The following is a 16,769-nucleotide window of genomic DNA, read 5'->3' on the forward strand; positions in this document are numbered from 1 at the left end:
CGTTATGTAATGTGTTAAACATTTATGGCGACGTTTAAGTGAAAGAGTTTAAGACGGTAGTCGAATACACCCAATTCAATTATTTTTCCACGCTTTCTTTCGCACGAGTTAATTTCTTATTTTTATTTTCTAGTAGTAAAGAAAGTGCGCGAGAGTTACCAAGCATGCAGAAACTGCACTGTTGCCTAACTGTGCGTAAGCATACCCCTGAATTTCAATTTCGCCCACCTCCAAATTTAGGATGGCCCACACCCAAATTTCAAGTTGGCCCACTCACAAACTTCACCTGGCGTGCCCCTAAACTTCAAGTTAGCCCCCCCCCCCCCCAAATTTCGAGTTGGCCTACCCCCGAATTTATAAAATGAATTTTCGAATTTATGAAATGAAGTAACGAAGTCATTACTTTTCTCCACCTTGCGGGTTTCCGCAGAAGTAGTAGGCCAAATTTATGCTAGCCCAATTCAAAATGTCGGTTCGCCAACCTCCAAATTTCAAGTTAGCCCAGCCCCCTATTTAATATGGCTTACCCTCAAATTTCAGTTGGCCGACCCCGAAAGTTCAGCTTGGCCGACCCATAAATTTAAGTCAGCCCACCCCTAAATTTCAAGTTGGCCCACCCCTGCTATAGGCTTCCCCATGCCCTTTTATGGAGCCCTATGTATCCTATTTGCTTTCGATTGTTTCGTATCGCCTATAAAGCTTCCACTCATCTACAGTTAAACTATTATAACGATCAAACGTCTTCGCAAATTACGCATTTGGTCTGCAGATACAATGCATTACACATTTCGCGTGACAGGCCGGGCTACTTGACAAAGAGCGCTTACGCATTAAAATTATCCTACAGCGGCCGGCTTGTGCATCTATTGGCGCCGTACGCTACTGCGCTACTTTCAAGCGTACTCTGAACGAACGAGCTTCACGCGAGGGCACCAACAATGTGGCATGGCAGTGACGATGTTCGCGTCCCCGGAATTATTGTGAACCGCTCTGCTTATCGAGTTTCATAAAACAATTGCTGAAGAGAACTCTGGTGCTAACATCTACGGGAGCTGCAAGCGGGGCGGTTAAGCCGGCATGGGAATGATGGGTATCGCATGGATTTCTCCAAACTTCGTCCTTCTGGCTTCAAACGGCTTCGTGACTTTGTAAACTCGTCCTTTTCATCAAAGTACTGCGTAATACATATAAGTAAGCGTTATTAAAATTTTCCAATGTCAGGATTCGAACACATGACCTCTAGCACAGAAGCCACACATTGAAGGCAGACGAAGCGCAATAAAGAAAGCCACACGAACGTCTGAATCCACGAGCACAAAAATCAGACAAATCCATGTACTGCCCATCATTGCCACGGTGGTTGAACGATGGCAGCACCAGAGTTCCCTCCAGTAATTGTTGTAGGAAACTCTGTGGCTCTGGTAGCGTGACGTGGGTCACGTGAAAGCAATGCGTGCTGCTCCGCGATGCCGAGAAATGACAGCCCTGACTCGTGCTGTGCAGAAGCCATGCTGCCCCAACTCGCACAAGCTCACAGTCGGCTTATCGTAACTAGGAGGTATTGCGCTATCTCACGTTGACGCCGGACACCTATCGTGATACCTTGTCACTTCCACGAAGACGCTGCAGCTGGAAATACAATCGGTTCTACCAAGTTGCAGTGCATTACAGAAGGCTCCGGTTTCACCGTGAATACAGGCCGCCGAGTTTTATTTCATCGTTTGTCCGCGTTTTCTTTTCAACTCCCTGAGAAAGGCCGCCCGAAAGAAAACGTCCGTTTAAACATAAGCCAGAAGAGAAATATTTGTTTAACTAAGGTAAATTACTTATAGTTAAGTAAAGGCTGTGTTTGACCCGCGTTTTGAAAGTTCGAAAGCAATCACGGCTGTGCCACAAGCCGGTGTGACCAATATGACCCTCCTCATTAGCTGAATAAGATATAGCATCGTGAAACGATTCAGACAACAAAAAGCAGACCGTTTTAGCCTCTACGAAGATTCTGAATGATGAATATTAATGCTAATTTGTACAGCCATATTCATATTGTCAGCATTATTTATAAACATACTACAATTAGAATGTATACAGACGGAAGTGCTCATTGAATCACGCGTTCGAAAAATACGGCACCAGGATGAACGATGCTATACCATCTGTAAACATTCTTTATTATATAAGCAAGTTGGCGCATAACATTCAAAGGCACATCTTCAAAGTTGCAAGCTTAGCTGCAGCTTCAGTGGACAGCTTTTTCGTGGCAAACCACTGTTACAACCGAATAAGACCGGATTTTGAGGTTAAAAACAACAGTGAGACGTAGGTTGTTACTAAATATAGCAACTTTTCTCAAGTGCATATATATATACCTCGTAGAGCAATAGTCGCGGTTCGAAACAGCGGAATTCAAATCCCTCTTTACAGAGGTATAACCGAGCCTCTGATTAGAGAATTAGGCGTAACATCATTTGTAGTGTGATTATAGCGTCTGGCGTGCGGAGTTTCTTCGTAGAATATTGTTTGATGTTCCGGTATTCCAAGTTTAAAAATGAAGCTTTCACACGAAGGTTTGCAACCTCACTTCACTGTTTGTATATATACACGTATTCCCAAGATTTGTAATAAGTGAGCCCGCGGCTTTTTGTCAAGCCAACCGTCAAGGACCCTTTCCGTCGCATTTCGGAAATCTAAACCCTCGTGTCAAATTCAGCGTGAATTTCGGAGTCGGTTTATCCAATTCCTCGTGATAAAATCTTGATTAAAATACGACCGACGAAACGCGTGCCTTCCCTTCGTCCTCGTTCCTTATAGAAAGGCTGAAGTTACGCCGATATCCAGTTCATTTGACAGAAGCGTCAGTGAGCTCTGGCGGCGGTATGTGGAAAATGTCGATTCGTTCACGCGACGTATTTCAAGGAAAGCGGGCAACTATCGTAAATTACGGGCGGCAGCGAGCGGTGCTTATGTATGCTTTGAGACCGTTCGTCTGTGCCACCCTAATGCCGCCGCGGCGGCCAGAGAGATTTACGCGAGGTTAGTGTTTACTTTCTGGAGCAGTTGTGTGTTCTTGGGACAACTATGTACCGTCCGTTTACAGGTGCGCATTTTATTCGCCCTTCTTTTTTTTCTTCTATCGCTGCTCAACGAGAAGCAGCGCTGCTCTTGCACCCATCTTCCCAACGTGGCCTTACCAGAAGTCGTAACAAGTTCTAGCCAGAAGTGCATTCTTCCCCCTTCTCAGAGATGCGGCACGGACCCAAAAGCGGTGTCTTTTCACCCGTTTATGGAGAGCGGAATTAGGAGACCATAGAGCATACCATGCAAGAAATAAGCATCCCATCTGCTATAATTGTGCGCCGGCAAAATAAACTGTTAAGTTGGAAGGCTAGACATGCATGACAACTGCCATGCAACGGTTGGTTGACAATAAGTTCTCTATGAGACTAGGTTACCGTGCGTGAACATTTCTCTATACGCAAATGGTTAACTTGTCAGACAAAATTACGTGATTGCCGGCTTCATGATTGTTTATACTGCAGATATCAGTGCTGTCATTTATTCAAACTTAGCGCATATTTTTAGTCTGTTTATTCTACATGCTCAACGACTGAGGCACATTAATCGCTGAAGCTTCATAGTTCGAACAGGTGCATACCGAATTCAAGGCCGACACCCTGTGGCGAAAATCGTGCCTTCGTTACCATGCGACGCAGAAGCCGGTTCCGGCTCGCGCTCTGAAGCTGGATGGGGCGTCTTACTGGCCAAGACAAGCCGGTGACAACACCGGCGCGGAAATGAAAGATGTACTTTCTTCGACTACGTCCCATCATTTCATTTAACCACATCGAAAATCACCGGAGCAGGCACACCTCCGTGACTTTCCACTATAACATACGGGTTAAGTCTTCCTTGACATTTCAATACCATGGGTGGCTCAAGTCGTCAGGACAGTTCCGGGCACGTTGAAAAGCCTACCTGGCGAAGGCCATGTCGAGGCAACAACGTATGACGCCTGCACGTCCGCTCGTGTCCCGAGCGGCATGTATGTGTCGGCTATGCGCCTACCAGACTACATAGCGCGTACTTAACTAATGCCCGCCATCTGGCCGAGAGCGCGAGCGTGTCCCCGGTGGATCCAAATTGCGTATGCCAGTCGCCGCACGCTCAGCCGTCGTGACGAACGCCTCCAGCCTTACCGACTGCATTACTAAACTAACCCCGTAAGTGCCTGAATGTGGCGTCTGAGACGGCACAATTCAAACTGCGAAACTTTGTGCGACGTCTCGCCGAGAAGAAGCCGCTGATTGTTTTCCATTAGTGCTAGCCATCCAGGATGTAAAGCTTTCCTGCGCGCATGAACGATGATAAATGCTTGAGGTATGCGGTGAGATTACTCCTCAGCACGTGCACTTTACGTGCGGGGATAATAAGCCGGGCTCGAAACACCTATGACGTATAGCGGGTGCCTCTTCTTTCCTTCAGAAGTTTTCGAAGGAAATCTCTTTCCTTGGGAAGGACCATCCAAAACTTTTTAAAAGCATTTTGGTCAGCCTTCCGAAGCGATTACACGACACAAAAGCAAGTGTACTAATTTTGCGTGAACTTGTGCTTAACCTTAACCTTCCTGTGCGCACTAATCGTAATGCTGACAGTGGAAGATTGTCCAATTGGTCTAGCATCTGTACATCAACTGCACTGTAGCACAGGCAGGTACACATAATGTGTGCGAGCGCCGCATCACAGCTGCATTTGTCGCCTCTGGGGCTGTTAGCCATTCCAATAACAAAGACAAGACTTCGTAAATGCTCTAAGCCAGTGCCCCCAAATAACCACCGCGCGGAAGGCGCTATTCGCCCTACTTAGATTCCTGAGGTCTATGTACCTTCGCGACACGCTTTAAGAACGCAGACCCATACCGCTCTATAGCGTACGCAGTTGGCTTTCTTTTTGTTTTGTGTGCTCATCTCTCTCTCTCTCTCTCTCTCTCTCTCTCTCTCTCTCTCTCTCTCTCTCATTTTATCCGTCTACTTCTGACCCTAGCGCAGGGTAGCCAAACGGAACTACCTTTGGCTAACCTCCCTGCCTTTCTATGCTTGCTTTCTCTCTCACACCTCCATGCGCAACGGAGACCCTCGCCATGCGCTCAGAAGCTCATGTTTGCTACACTTACAGCAACTCTGTTGTTCCTGTTGGTTTAATGTGTCATTTCGTAGCCGCTCTAAATCGTAACTCGCTAAAACAAAACCAGACAACTCTGTCAGATGACGAACAATAGCATAAATGCGTATTTAAAGCCGGAAGAATGAAAGAATCTTACAGGATAAAAATGCGGAAGAGCAGTACTGTTCATGGCAGTACACGTATTGCAATGATATTACCAGCCTCACGTGATCGCATGTCTGTGCTCTATACAGGCGCCATAAGCAATAAAAAAGAAGAAATAAAAGAATAACGCAGGTCTTAAATGAAGCAGTCGTGCTTCTACTCTTCCCCTCCCTTCTCCTTTTTTCCTGGTACATGTCATACAACGCCCTCCACCACGGCTTTACAAAACGAGCAATTAAACTAAGCGGTTCCCACGCTGTTATTAACCACTGGGCGAGCGCTATCGCCCACACGCCGCCGGCAAGCATGTCGCCTGCACCTACGTTTCTTGGTGACGTGTCTGTAGGCCAGCACGAGGATGATGAGCAGCACCACGCATACCACGAGGCCACCGATGAAGGACGCCGACGGAGTCTTACGCTCCTCGTTCGTCGAGGCATCGCTGCTGCTGCTCAGCGCACGTGACCACCGGAGCAATGCGCATGCGTGGAATAGCACAACAGAGCACCCCTGATGATGCAGAATGTTAGAACACGGGCGTGCAAACAGTGAACCCCAGTGAAAAGCAGAATTTAGGGGACTGTTATTTACGTCTGGCAACTTCGGATTTCGTTTTCGTCCAGACAGCAGGAACTGAATATAACATGTTCTGCTATACGGTACATCTTTTGAGGGTAGCTAATTTATTTATTTATTTATTTATTTATTTATTTATTTATTTATTTATTTATTTATTTGTTTATTTAATGCAGCGTTTATTAGTATGAAGCTGGCTCTGGTGGCCTGAGTGGGAACAGGTGGGTATTGGCGCAAAGGAGAGAGTACCCACACAAAGAACTAGTGTGCGCGGGTGCGTGTGTGTGTTGTTTCATGTCCTAGTTTCTCCCTCTCCTGTCTCTCTTTCTCTGTTCGCAATGAAAAAAAATTCGACTGGCAGACACCATTTTATTCCTATATGTTCTGTTGCAGAGACACCTGTGACATTATAACTATAACTATGCACTTAGAGCGCAACACTTCACGTGGACGAAGGAATAAACTAGGACAGACAGCGTTGTAAGCGCATAGTTAAGAATTGCCCACCCAAACTTTTACAATGTAACTAGTGTAACAGCGGCATGTAATTGTGCCACTCTACCAGTAATGCATCGGTCAGGAGTGATGAAGCAGCAAAGCTGCGTTTGTGCTACGGTTTGTGGAGTCTCTATATATAATGAATATACACTATACACTATAATGTTTGTACCCTGACAAGTTACTTTGCACTTTTTATTACCCCCCTTACTCAATGCCATGTCAAGGGGCCTGTAAGGTATGTTCAATAAATAAATGCATACGTAACCTTTACGAGCACCAGCACGCATCCTCTCCTATCTTAAACCGCTCGGACACTATACAGCGCTCCCCACAAAGACAGAAGAACCCAGACGCGTACGCAGGAAACGAGTTGCCCATTTGGCGGCAACACGGTTTAAATTAAAATTAAATTAGGGTATTTTACGTGTCAAAACCACGAGCTGGTTATGAGACACTAGCCGTATAGTCGGGGACTTCGGAAATTTAGACGACATGGCCGGGATTCCATCCCGCGACCTCGTGCTTGGCAGCCGAACACCCTAGCCACTAAGCAACCACGGCGGGTTACACGGTTTGGCATTGGTCGATAGCAGTTTCTCGCTGGTTGAGCTGGTACATATACTTGTGAATGAACCGAAAACCGCAAGAGTGGGCGACACTGGGCTAATTGATGTCGTAATTTGTTGGGGAAACAGGGTGAGAAACTAGGGATGACACACGTACACAACACGAGCGCAGTGCCTTGCGTGTGTGTCCCCATCCTCCTTTCTCGCACTGTTCCCTACTACAATTAGGAACAGAAGACCAGAAAAAGTTTACGCGTACACAAGGGAAGAGGAAAATGGGACCGGCGCTGGACTTACAACTACAAACTAAGGAAAATTTTACCCTCAAGGGTGTTTTCTTGCGTCTATAACGTGACCCATTAGACCCTTAGAAGAGATTGTTTCAGTGAACAAGTATATCAGCATGAAAGGGTAATTTCTTATTAATTGCACTCTTTTCCCCGAAGGGTGTTATGCCATAGAAGTGCTGCTTGCTGGGCAAGTTGGTTCGTACTGATAATTGAGAAAACCAGCGAAAAAATGAGACGCAAGCAGGAAGGAACCAGCGCTGTGGCGTCTCTTCTTTCCTTCGTGTTTGCATCTCATTTCTTTGCTGCTTTTCTCAATATTAAATGTTATGCCGGAATGTACACTGTATTTTTTTTACAGCGATATCTGTTATTCTATCGCTACCCTAGGCTTTACGATGTACGCCGAAGTAATACCAAAAAGTATATTTATGGGGGGCTACCCAAAAGTTTGGAGAACTTAAATAGAGCACGTGAACTGCGTGTAGTACACATTTCTGCCGGCTAGATGTAGCGAGCAGAATTCCTTGCGTATCAGCATGCTAAGAGCCATGAACCTGAAAGGAAGTGTTGTTTTGCTGAGTGTGATTTCTTTTCAACAAATACGGTGGACTTTAAGGAGTACACAATTTGTACCAAGATTTGTTTAAAACTTCACAAAACAGCGGCAGAGACCCATAGTAGGTTACACGAAGCTTTCGGAGTCAAAATTAAATTAGCGTGCGCGTGTGCGTGTGTGCGTGTGCGTGTGCGTGTGCGTGTGCGTGTGCGTGTGTGTGTGTGTGTGTGTGTGTGTGTGTGTGTGTGTGTGTGTGTGTGTGTGTGTGTGTGTGTGTGTGTGTGTGTGTGTGTGTGTGCGTGTGTGTGCAAACAACATCGACCTGAAAATTTTAAGTGCTCGGGCACCCTGGAATTATGTAAGGCGTGTGTCGCAGAAAACACCCTTTAGCACATTAAAATTAATGAAAGGGCGCAGTAAGGGTGCTAAAAAGTGCACACATTTCTTAAATATAAAAAGAAAAAGAAAACTAAGGGTACAGAAAGGGTTTCGATATTCATCACACCCTAGAGGGTGTTATTTTCCGGAGTGTAACAAAGGATCAATCTGATAGTTTTTTTTTCTTTTATCTTCTTTGCCAAATGGTGTTGACACGCGCTGCGTTTTTGCTGTTTTGCTTTCAGTGGTAGAATAAATGTTGTAAATTTATCGTGCGTCCTGTCCATTATTTCCCTTGTGTATCTTATTCGCTTGTTGATTGTTAACCCTTGATGCGATTTTTCTCTTTTTTGCATTTTCAAACTCTGTTTCAACACTCCTCTGGAGTTTGCTCCCCATCTCCATCGCACGCGGGGAGGCAAAGCTTGTAGACAGCGTAAGCATGCAGTGGAAGCCCACCTCTCTGGCTCCGAGCTCTCGAGCGATGGCCTGAAGGATTCGGAGACGCCCTCCGGGTGGCGTCTGCTGGTCACCATGGTGATAGACTGTCAGGGCGTTTTACCACCGCAAATGCATGACCCCTGCGCTGCTGCGGCTGTCGCTCGTGCAGCCCTGCATCGGGCTAGGATCGCGGGAGGCAGTCCTGCATCACGCGCACGCAGAGACATTCGTGAAGACCCACCTTGCAGTACCGACCGTCAAAAGAGATATGCTGCAAATGAACCGAAGCCTGGGCCAGTTGGAATCCATTCGCCTTGAGAACCGAGCGCCAGCAGGCGAATCACGATAGAAGAAAAGACAAGTAGCAGCGCTACTCGCGACTTACAAGCATTCATTAGAAGAAAACAGCCATTGTATTCGCCCTAAGAGATTAATTTCCTTTAAAGCACCAGACAAGTTACTACGTCGTTTTTTCCTTTCTTTCTTTTTCTATCAGCATGGTGGTTGTACTCATATGACTTTATATCTATTGTTTTCTTCTAGTATTTTGTTTCTTTTTTGTATTTCCAAGTAGTGCAGGTGACTGGTCTCCTAGCGTCCCTAGGCGGTTGGGGCTTAGTCCTCAAGATGCATCAAAGGCATTTCAAGGAGAACACCTTAATTTGTGCACTAAAGGGAAAAACGAGTTCAACTGCATTAGCGAAACACGTTTGTACGGCACCGAAAAGAGGCCGCTCTTACCACGGGAGCAAGAGAAGACGACAAGACGAAAGAAGAGGCGGCAACGCCCGTTCGCCGTGAATTCATATGTTTTGACGGCTTCGCTTCTCATTCGATTAATTATTTATCGTAAAAGATAGACTACACTGTATTATGAGGGAGCCAAAGGCTGAACTCGCAAAGTGTCGACAAGTTTGCTGCGCTACAATGGCCCAAATACGAGAAAGTGCTTGGGCCTTCGTTTTCGTATTAATCAGCCCCTTATACCACGAAATTTGCAGAAATATGGCTTTTAAAGGGTACTTAACCAGTCTAAACTGATTCAGTGTTTCTGTTTAGTGTCCCTGTAAATTAACCAGATCTGCAGAATACACATATGATCGCAAACAGGTCAAACTTATCGTAAATGGATACTGGGAAACCTGAAACAACACAAACGTGAGGAATGATGGCGACGCTATTTTGATGTTCCCTCACCGGAACCCCATGACGTCACAGATCTTAATAGCAATCTGCTCGAGGCTGCCTATGCGTCTTGTGATAAATAATGGTTATTTTATTCGAAAAAAAAAGCGTTCGATCAGAATACTATTGCGGACTTATCGCGTGATAAAAAGTGACCCCTAATTTCACGAAAAAACCCCATCAGGGCTGAATTCCACTCAAGTATATCTATTGTATACTGGTACTCATGGTAAGGCTAGAATGATTAAAGATATCTAAAATTCAGCAAGTTGCATCTAATACAAATGATATCTGATACTCCCAAACCGTTTGCTAGACTATACTGTTTGGCATGTAACGAAAGTTCCCTGTATGAGAAGTCTCCGCAGTTGTAACTCGAACCTGCCAAACCTACCACGTCAGTACGAGAGCACCCGTTCCGAAATGAACGTTTCCTCCTTTCCGTTATTTAGGTGGCGCAACGTGTTCCCTTCGCAATAACATTTAACAGATAGCGGCGCCTAATGCAGCTTATCCATGTGTTGCCCTGCAATAAATCGGGCTACTTCTGAGCTTCAGTGGTAGCAGGTGCTTTCTTTGCTGCTGCTGCGCCATGGGAGCATGGCTTATGGTTTAAAACGTTACACTTCTAATTGTATCCAAGCCCTTGGTTGACACTTTGTACCAAGATATATCTCCTGGCGACGATGCCTGGTTCTCAGGTTGTTGCAATTCTGTCGCTGCCATCAACTTGAGACTTGCGACGATTGACGTTCGGTCTACACAGAAGAACGCTGAGGAAAACTCTCGTGAAACGATTAGCGACTACTAGGCAAGAGCTCTGCTTCTTCCCGCGAGCTCCACTGGCACACAAACTAACGCGAATTTAATTGCTGTACAATTTACGCCGCCGCGTCTTCGCGGCAAGCACTGCTTTCTAGGAAATGCTTCCCCGTGCACGGTCGTGCTCGACAGACATTGCAGCTGGAGTGCATGCGAGAGCGCAGCTGCGAGCTCACCTTTCCGAATGGGCCGGTTGTGGTGGTCCCTGCAGGTAAACGAGCCTGTACCTAATTTTCTGTCACGGGGCGATGACGACACGTTGCTCGGCGTACCGATGGGGTCGCGATTGGGGTGGGGGGGGGGGGGGGGGGGTGCTCTTCGGCGGCGCTCTCGATCGACGCTGGACTGCGGCCGCCTCGCGCTGCCGGTGGTGCACCGACCCCCGCCGCCGAGACGCTGCGCTCTCTGCGTCGTCGTCTTCTTCTGTCTACGGAACATGACTGGCGCATGAGCGTTGACGAGAAAAAACAATCACAGGAAATAATTTGTTATAAAAGGTTATACGTCGTGAATCCACTCGTTTAGTAAGGGGCGTTCCTCGACGCACGAGGACAGAACTCCGTCACTTCCCCGGCGTTCCTACAATGGAAGCCGTCATTGAAGAAAGAAAGAGGAACCACGAAAAAAAAAAAAAAAAGACGTGTCTGCTCTTGTTGTTGCGCGTGGTCTTCTTTATTTGTTTTTCGCCTGTAATGTATTGTTTGCTTGCCGCGAAGACGCGGCGGCGTAAATTGTACAGCAATTACATTCGCGTTAGTTTGTGTGCCAGTGGAGCTCGCGGGAAGAAGCAGAGCTCTTGCCTAGTAGTCGCTAATCGTTTCACGAGAGTTTTCCGCAGCGTTCTTCTGTGTAGACCGAACGTCAATCGTCGCAAGTCTCAAGTTGATGGCAGCGACAGAATTGCAACAACCTGAGAACCAGGCACCGTCGCCAGAAGATATATCTTGGTACAAAGTGTCAACCAAGGGCTTGGATCATCATCATTGTTGTTGTGGCCTCAACACATGGCTCATATCTACGAGGGGTATTGGACACCCTGGATGTAATGTAGAATGCCTACAACAAAGAACAAAAGAAGTCAAAAGCATATGTGGTTGCCTCAAAACGTCGCCCATACCCACGGGAGAGACTGCGCCCACTGGAAGTAATGAAAAGTGCACCAAAACAAAGAAAAAGAAAAAGCTAAAAAGCAAACAATCAAAAACGAAACATTCGGCAATTGCAGCGTAGCAAAATTTTGAGACGGCTTAGTTCTAAAAAGAGGAAAAACAATGAAGTACACCCCGGTGAACAGGCGCCGGACATCATATACATCATAAACACCACAATCATGATGTATCATGAGTTCCCGAATATGCCACAGAAATTTCAACCCTAAGAAGGCGAAAAGATATTTGCAAAAAATATATTACAGGTGAAAAACAAATAAAGAAGACCACGCGTCTGTCAACAGGCCGTTTGCGCCAGTATATGTACAACAGCACTCTCAATGCAGTCTTCACCGACGATGTGTGCGATCCCGCCACCCACCACGTGGTCGGCGTCATCTACCATCCAACTCAGAATGCAACTCCTGGCCGGCTACTTCAGTACGAGGACCAGCGCATCCCTCTGGCATATGATCTCGATTTGTGCGTAATGAGCATGACTATGGCATGTACGTACAGGGCGCTTCGCATAACATGAACCAAGGATTTTAAAAAAAGTAGTTTAATTTAATATTTGGGGTTTTACGTGCCAAAACCACATTCTGATTATGAGGCACGCCGTAGTGGAGGACTCCGGAAATTTTGACCACCTGGGGTTCATTAACGTGCACCTAAATCTAAGCACACGGGTGTTTTCGCATTTCGCCCCCATCGAAATGCGGCCGCCGTGGCCGGGATACGATCCCGCGACCTCGTGCTCAGCAGCCCAACACCATAGCCACTGAGCAACCACGGCGGGTAAAAAAAGTAGTTAGCCGCTGCTGAATGAAACCAACGGCATATGGCTTGCCTTCATGTGGGGCTCCTTACAGTATTTATTTTTATATTCCGCCTAATTCTTTCTTTCTTCATTAATACTGTTAACCCTCGCTTGAGGGTTAACAGTATTAATTACTTCATTATCTAAGAAGAATAATGCATCTTTTTATAATATTCACTTTAGGGCCAAGTGCTTTTCGTTGCGTTGTAGAGGGGGTTCAGAAATGGCCAATCCAATTTTTCGTGGCAACGTACATGGTGCGTAGCGATTTCTTTCGGCATTTAAAGAAAGCCCGCGAAATATGAAATAAAACCACCTGACTACACTCGTGCGCTATCGTATTGCAGAGCCCTCAACCGTGCGTTGAGCCGATCGTTTATCAGGGGCGAACGGCGCTTCCTCTCCGGGTGCCACTGCCAAAGGCGCTGAGCGCTGTGAAGCCGATGCCTCGAGCCACGGCCGCTTGCTTCGTCGCGGTCCGCGCGCGCAGTTCTTTCGTACGAAGCGCGGTTGAGAGCGCTGCAATACGGTAGAGCATGAGCGCAGTCACGTGCTTTCATTTCATATTTCGCAAGCTTTCTTTGAACGCCGAAAAAAATCACCCCGCAGCACGTACGTTGCCACAAAATATTGAATCGGTCGTTTCTGAATCCCCTCTACAGCGCAAAGAAGCGCCTTTGCCCCTAAAATGAATATTAAAGATTTTGTATAAATAATCATTGTTAATTAACTAAATAATCGAAATGTAAAATATACTCTAAGGAGCGCCACATGACGGCAAATCATATGTCGTTGGTTTTATTCACCTGCTACTAACTACTCCTTTTTTAAATCCTTGTTTCCAGAGACGTGAAACCCCCTGTATATCACACAGCAAGTTATGCAAGGTTCAGCGATGCCCAACACACAAGCAACCGCGAACACGACTCACCTGAAGCGCTTGGCAAGATGGGTCAGACTCCTCGACTACAGAAAAGATAACACAGCAGCGAACACTGCTTGCAAAGTAGAGTGAGCGTGTAGGTGCGTTTAAATCAGGGGTACAATCAGGACTGGATGGGAACCAAAGGTCAGTGGGTCGCTTCGCATTGGGCGCTCAAGAAGACTACAAATGAAGCTGTGCAGGGTGATATGGGCTGGACTAGTTTTGAAGTGAGGGAAGCTCGCAGTAAAATTTAGTATGAAGAACGGCTGAGGAATATGGAAGAAAGTAAACGGGCTGGGAGAGTGTTTTCCAGGTATCTGTACAGGAAAAACATTGATTCACAGTGGAGGAAAAGAACTAGGAAGCTTACCAGCAAGTATGCGGCCTGTAGGGTGGGCAACACAGCAACAAAGAACGTCAAGCGGAAAGTCAGAGAGGCTGAAATAATCTTATTGGTGGCGGCAATAGAAAAGAAACCTGCCATGAGTAACCACTTAAGGGGAAAAACCTTAATCAGGAAAGAAACCATTTATGATAACTCAAAGCGAACCTCATTACTTTTCAAAGCGAGATCGGGATGCCTTAGAACACGCACCTATAAAGCGAGATATAACAAGGAAGAAGAAGCATGCGCTTGCTGGGGTAAAGCTAGGGAAACGGCGGAGCTCCATAATAATTTCGAATAATCCACCCATCTCTTGGCCAATCCCCCATCGTGGGTAGGAGCCACACGCATCGCAGGCCACAACAACAACAACAACAACGGCGGAGCATGTTTTATTAGAATGTGAAGACGTCTACCCAGCGGTCGAATTAGGCACCACTGGCCTCCTTGAAGCCCTTTGGTTCAGCGGGAGATGTGGTAAAGCAAACATGTCCGCAATAGGCATTAGTAAGAGGCGATTGGAGGATTGGTGGAAGAAAAGTAGGGAAACGACAAAGGACGGAGACGTACAAAAGCACAGTTCGCTATAGGGGATCAGAAAATTTGGTTGTGGGAGTTCATAGTGTCTTTTTTTTATTATTGTTTGACCTAGGTAGGACATTAGGCAGCATAATAGCAAGCGCTTAGTGACGCAATCCACTGCCCCGTTCCAAAGGGGACGCTCATAACATCCATCCATCCATCGGTGCGCTGGGCGCCCAGGCACGCGCGCGGCATCGGTATGTACCGCTCACGCTTTTGCGAATGTAGAGTTTTTCTATGGGATCCCTTTAGGGAGCCTATGGGGTAACGTAGCCTCCTTAAAGGCAGCCCATGTATTAACTCTGTGCGAGTGCGTTGCTGAACCTCCACTCACAGCACGGGAACGCTTCCACACCCGCACGTTCGCTAGCGGACCCGGAGGAGATGCGCAATTTTCTTTAGGAATAAGGCTGAAGAACCCTGCATTGTTTAGTTCAGTTCAGCTGAAGGATTCTGTAATTGTTCAGCTAACCCCCATCCACTGAGCGAAAGATTGCCACGTGGAACGCAAGTACTCATTCGTACAGAAGACACATCCTCCAGATGGCGGGCACTTTCAAGTCGCCCTAGTACGCAACAGGATTCAGGTTGCATTCGGACAAATTCCAGACGTGCTACACGGGCGCCTGCCCTGCAACAAAGCACCTGATGAGGGACTTTTCCGGTCCAGTGGCTAGTCGAGCCCTCGACCGTGCTAATGCGTCATCGTATGAGCGCGGGATTGCAGCCCCGCCATAAGCCGCAACGCTATTCGGGGGGCCCTGCAGTCGTTGTGGAATTACTCCCATGAAGAAGAAATTCTTGCCAGGATTTAGTATTGCTCCTTTTTCATATTCGCCAGTTCTACGTACATACACCTGCGTACTAGCAAGTTGCATACTAATAAACTTTCACGTCTTTCTTTTCATTATATTATATTGTAGGAAAAACATAAAGGTAGAGATAAATCTTTATTGTTGCTCAGAAGTTGATGAGCAGGTGCTGCACCCCCCCCCCCCCCACCCGATTAGGCCCTTCTCTCTATTCCTGCTTCACAGAGAATATTATGCACGCTGCCAAATATTCTTGGCCCCGAAGTGTGGCGGCTACACTCAGCCACCCAGAGCTGTGGATAGAGACAGGGAGGTGCGATATGGGAGGGGAGGGGAGGGTCTGCCTAAGTTGCATTGGCCTGTTGCTTTGCACAGCAGTGTAAGAGAACAGGGGACGAAAAAAAACGACGAAATATGATGAAAACAGGAACGGATGCTGATATACAATAACCACGCAGAATAGCAGTTTCGAGTCCTGTCCGGCGCTTTACAGATAGTACATAACAGCACTAGTAACTGTCCAATCTTTTGTTTTTGCTTTTTTCCACTATAGAGGAATTAGAGACCTGTCCAAGGTACAAAGAAATCAGCCTCAATTAGGTTGGTGAACATTATGCGATGAACATCAAACAGCACGGCCAAACCCCACCTTATACATATGCATTAATTTCTGGGGCACAAGAGTCAGCCAACATGTACAGGACTAATTAACAGTGTTCATGCCACATTTTCTAGCTTCGTCTTGGCTCTGCAGCGAGGTACTTGCGAGTTATCTTGTTGCTCTGAAACTGTGAATGATAGTAGGAAAAGTACATTTCCATCCACGACGCTGGTGAGCATGAGGAATCGTCCCCTGGTGGTCCGAAGTAGGTTCCGTTGACAAGTGGTGCCGCTTGTTAACTTTCGACAACTGGTTAACATATATATATGTAAGCCGTTGCGCCTACCGTTGCACGTGCACGTGCTGCAACTATCAGGGGACGAACTCACAACGGGTTTCTTTCGTAACATTCCCAAAGCTTTTCGTTCGTAAGTGCTATCTCTAATTGGCAGGCCGCGTCTTCGCTAATGATATGTCCAACACCACGATTGGCTAGCATCTAAACCTTACGAGCACTTTTTGCGTAAGAATAAGCGCCAAGGTGGGAAGTAGCGTGTACAGGCAGTTTTTCGCAACGTATACGTCGTTCAGCTACGCCTTCTTGCGCGTACGGTAACAATAATGAGAGAAGACCCTCATAAGCTATCCTAAGTTAGAACAGCAAAGCTTTGAGGTCAATACGAATTGCCTTAAGGATCATCCTTTCATTGTAGAAAAGTTGCTTGGCCCATAAGATAACACATTATTACTCAGATCTATCTAAAGCCTTAATCTTGTTTAGTGACATCTATATATTAATGTATACAGGGTGTTCAAAATTATGCTTTATTGTTTTCTTGAAATTAGGCACTGGGAGGTA

At 46.5% G+C, this 16,769-nt stretch overlaps 1 protein-coding gene across 15 annotated transcripts in view; it reads right to left on the minus strand.

Annotated features, from left to right (window-relative positions):
• The window catches only part of LOC142578718 (uncharacterized), a 78,902-nt gene extending 67,864 nt beyond the window's left edge, over nt 1-11,038 (minus strand). For 7 of the 15 annotated variants that reach the window (XR_012827297.1, XR_012827295.1, XR_012827296.1 and 4 more), the window contains exons 1-3: nt 10,814-11,023; nt 8,649-8,832; nt 5,646-5,770 (exon numbers count right to left, since the gene is read on the minus strand). Coding sequence is in view for 4 of the 15 variants with exons in the window: in XM_075688221.1 (XP_075544336.1) it covers nt 5,646-5,770; nt 8,649-8,725 (202 nt within the window). In the remaining 11 variants the exon portion in view is untranslated. Of the gene's footprint in view, nt 1-5,645; nt 5,771-8,648; nt 8,833-10,813 lie in introns of all 15 variants that reach the window. The other 8 variants (XR_012827300.1, XR_012827301.1, XR_012827299.1 and 5 more) reach the window with 7 other exon arrangements.
• Between the last annotated feature and the right edge of the window lie 5,731 nt (nt 11,039-16,769).

Source organism: Dermacentor variabilis, chromosome 4 (assembly GCF_050947875.1).
Source record: "Dermacentor variabilis isolate Ectoservices chromosome 4, ASM5094787v1, whole genome shotgun sequence".
In the NCBI taxonomy this organism is placed as follows: Eukaryota; Metazoa; Arthropoda; class Arachnida; order Ixodida; family Ixodidae; genus Dermacentor; species Dermacentor variabilis.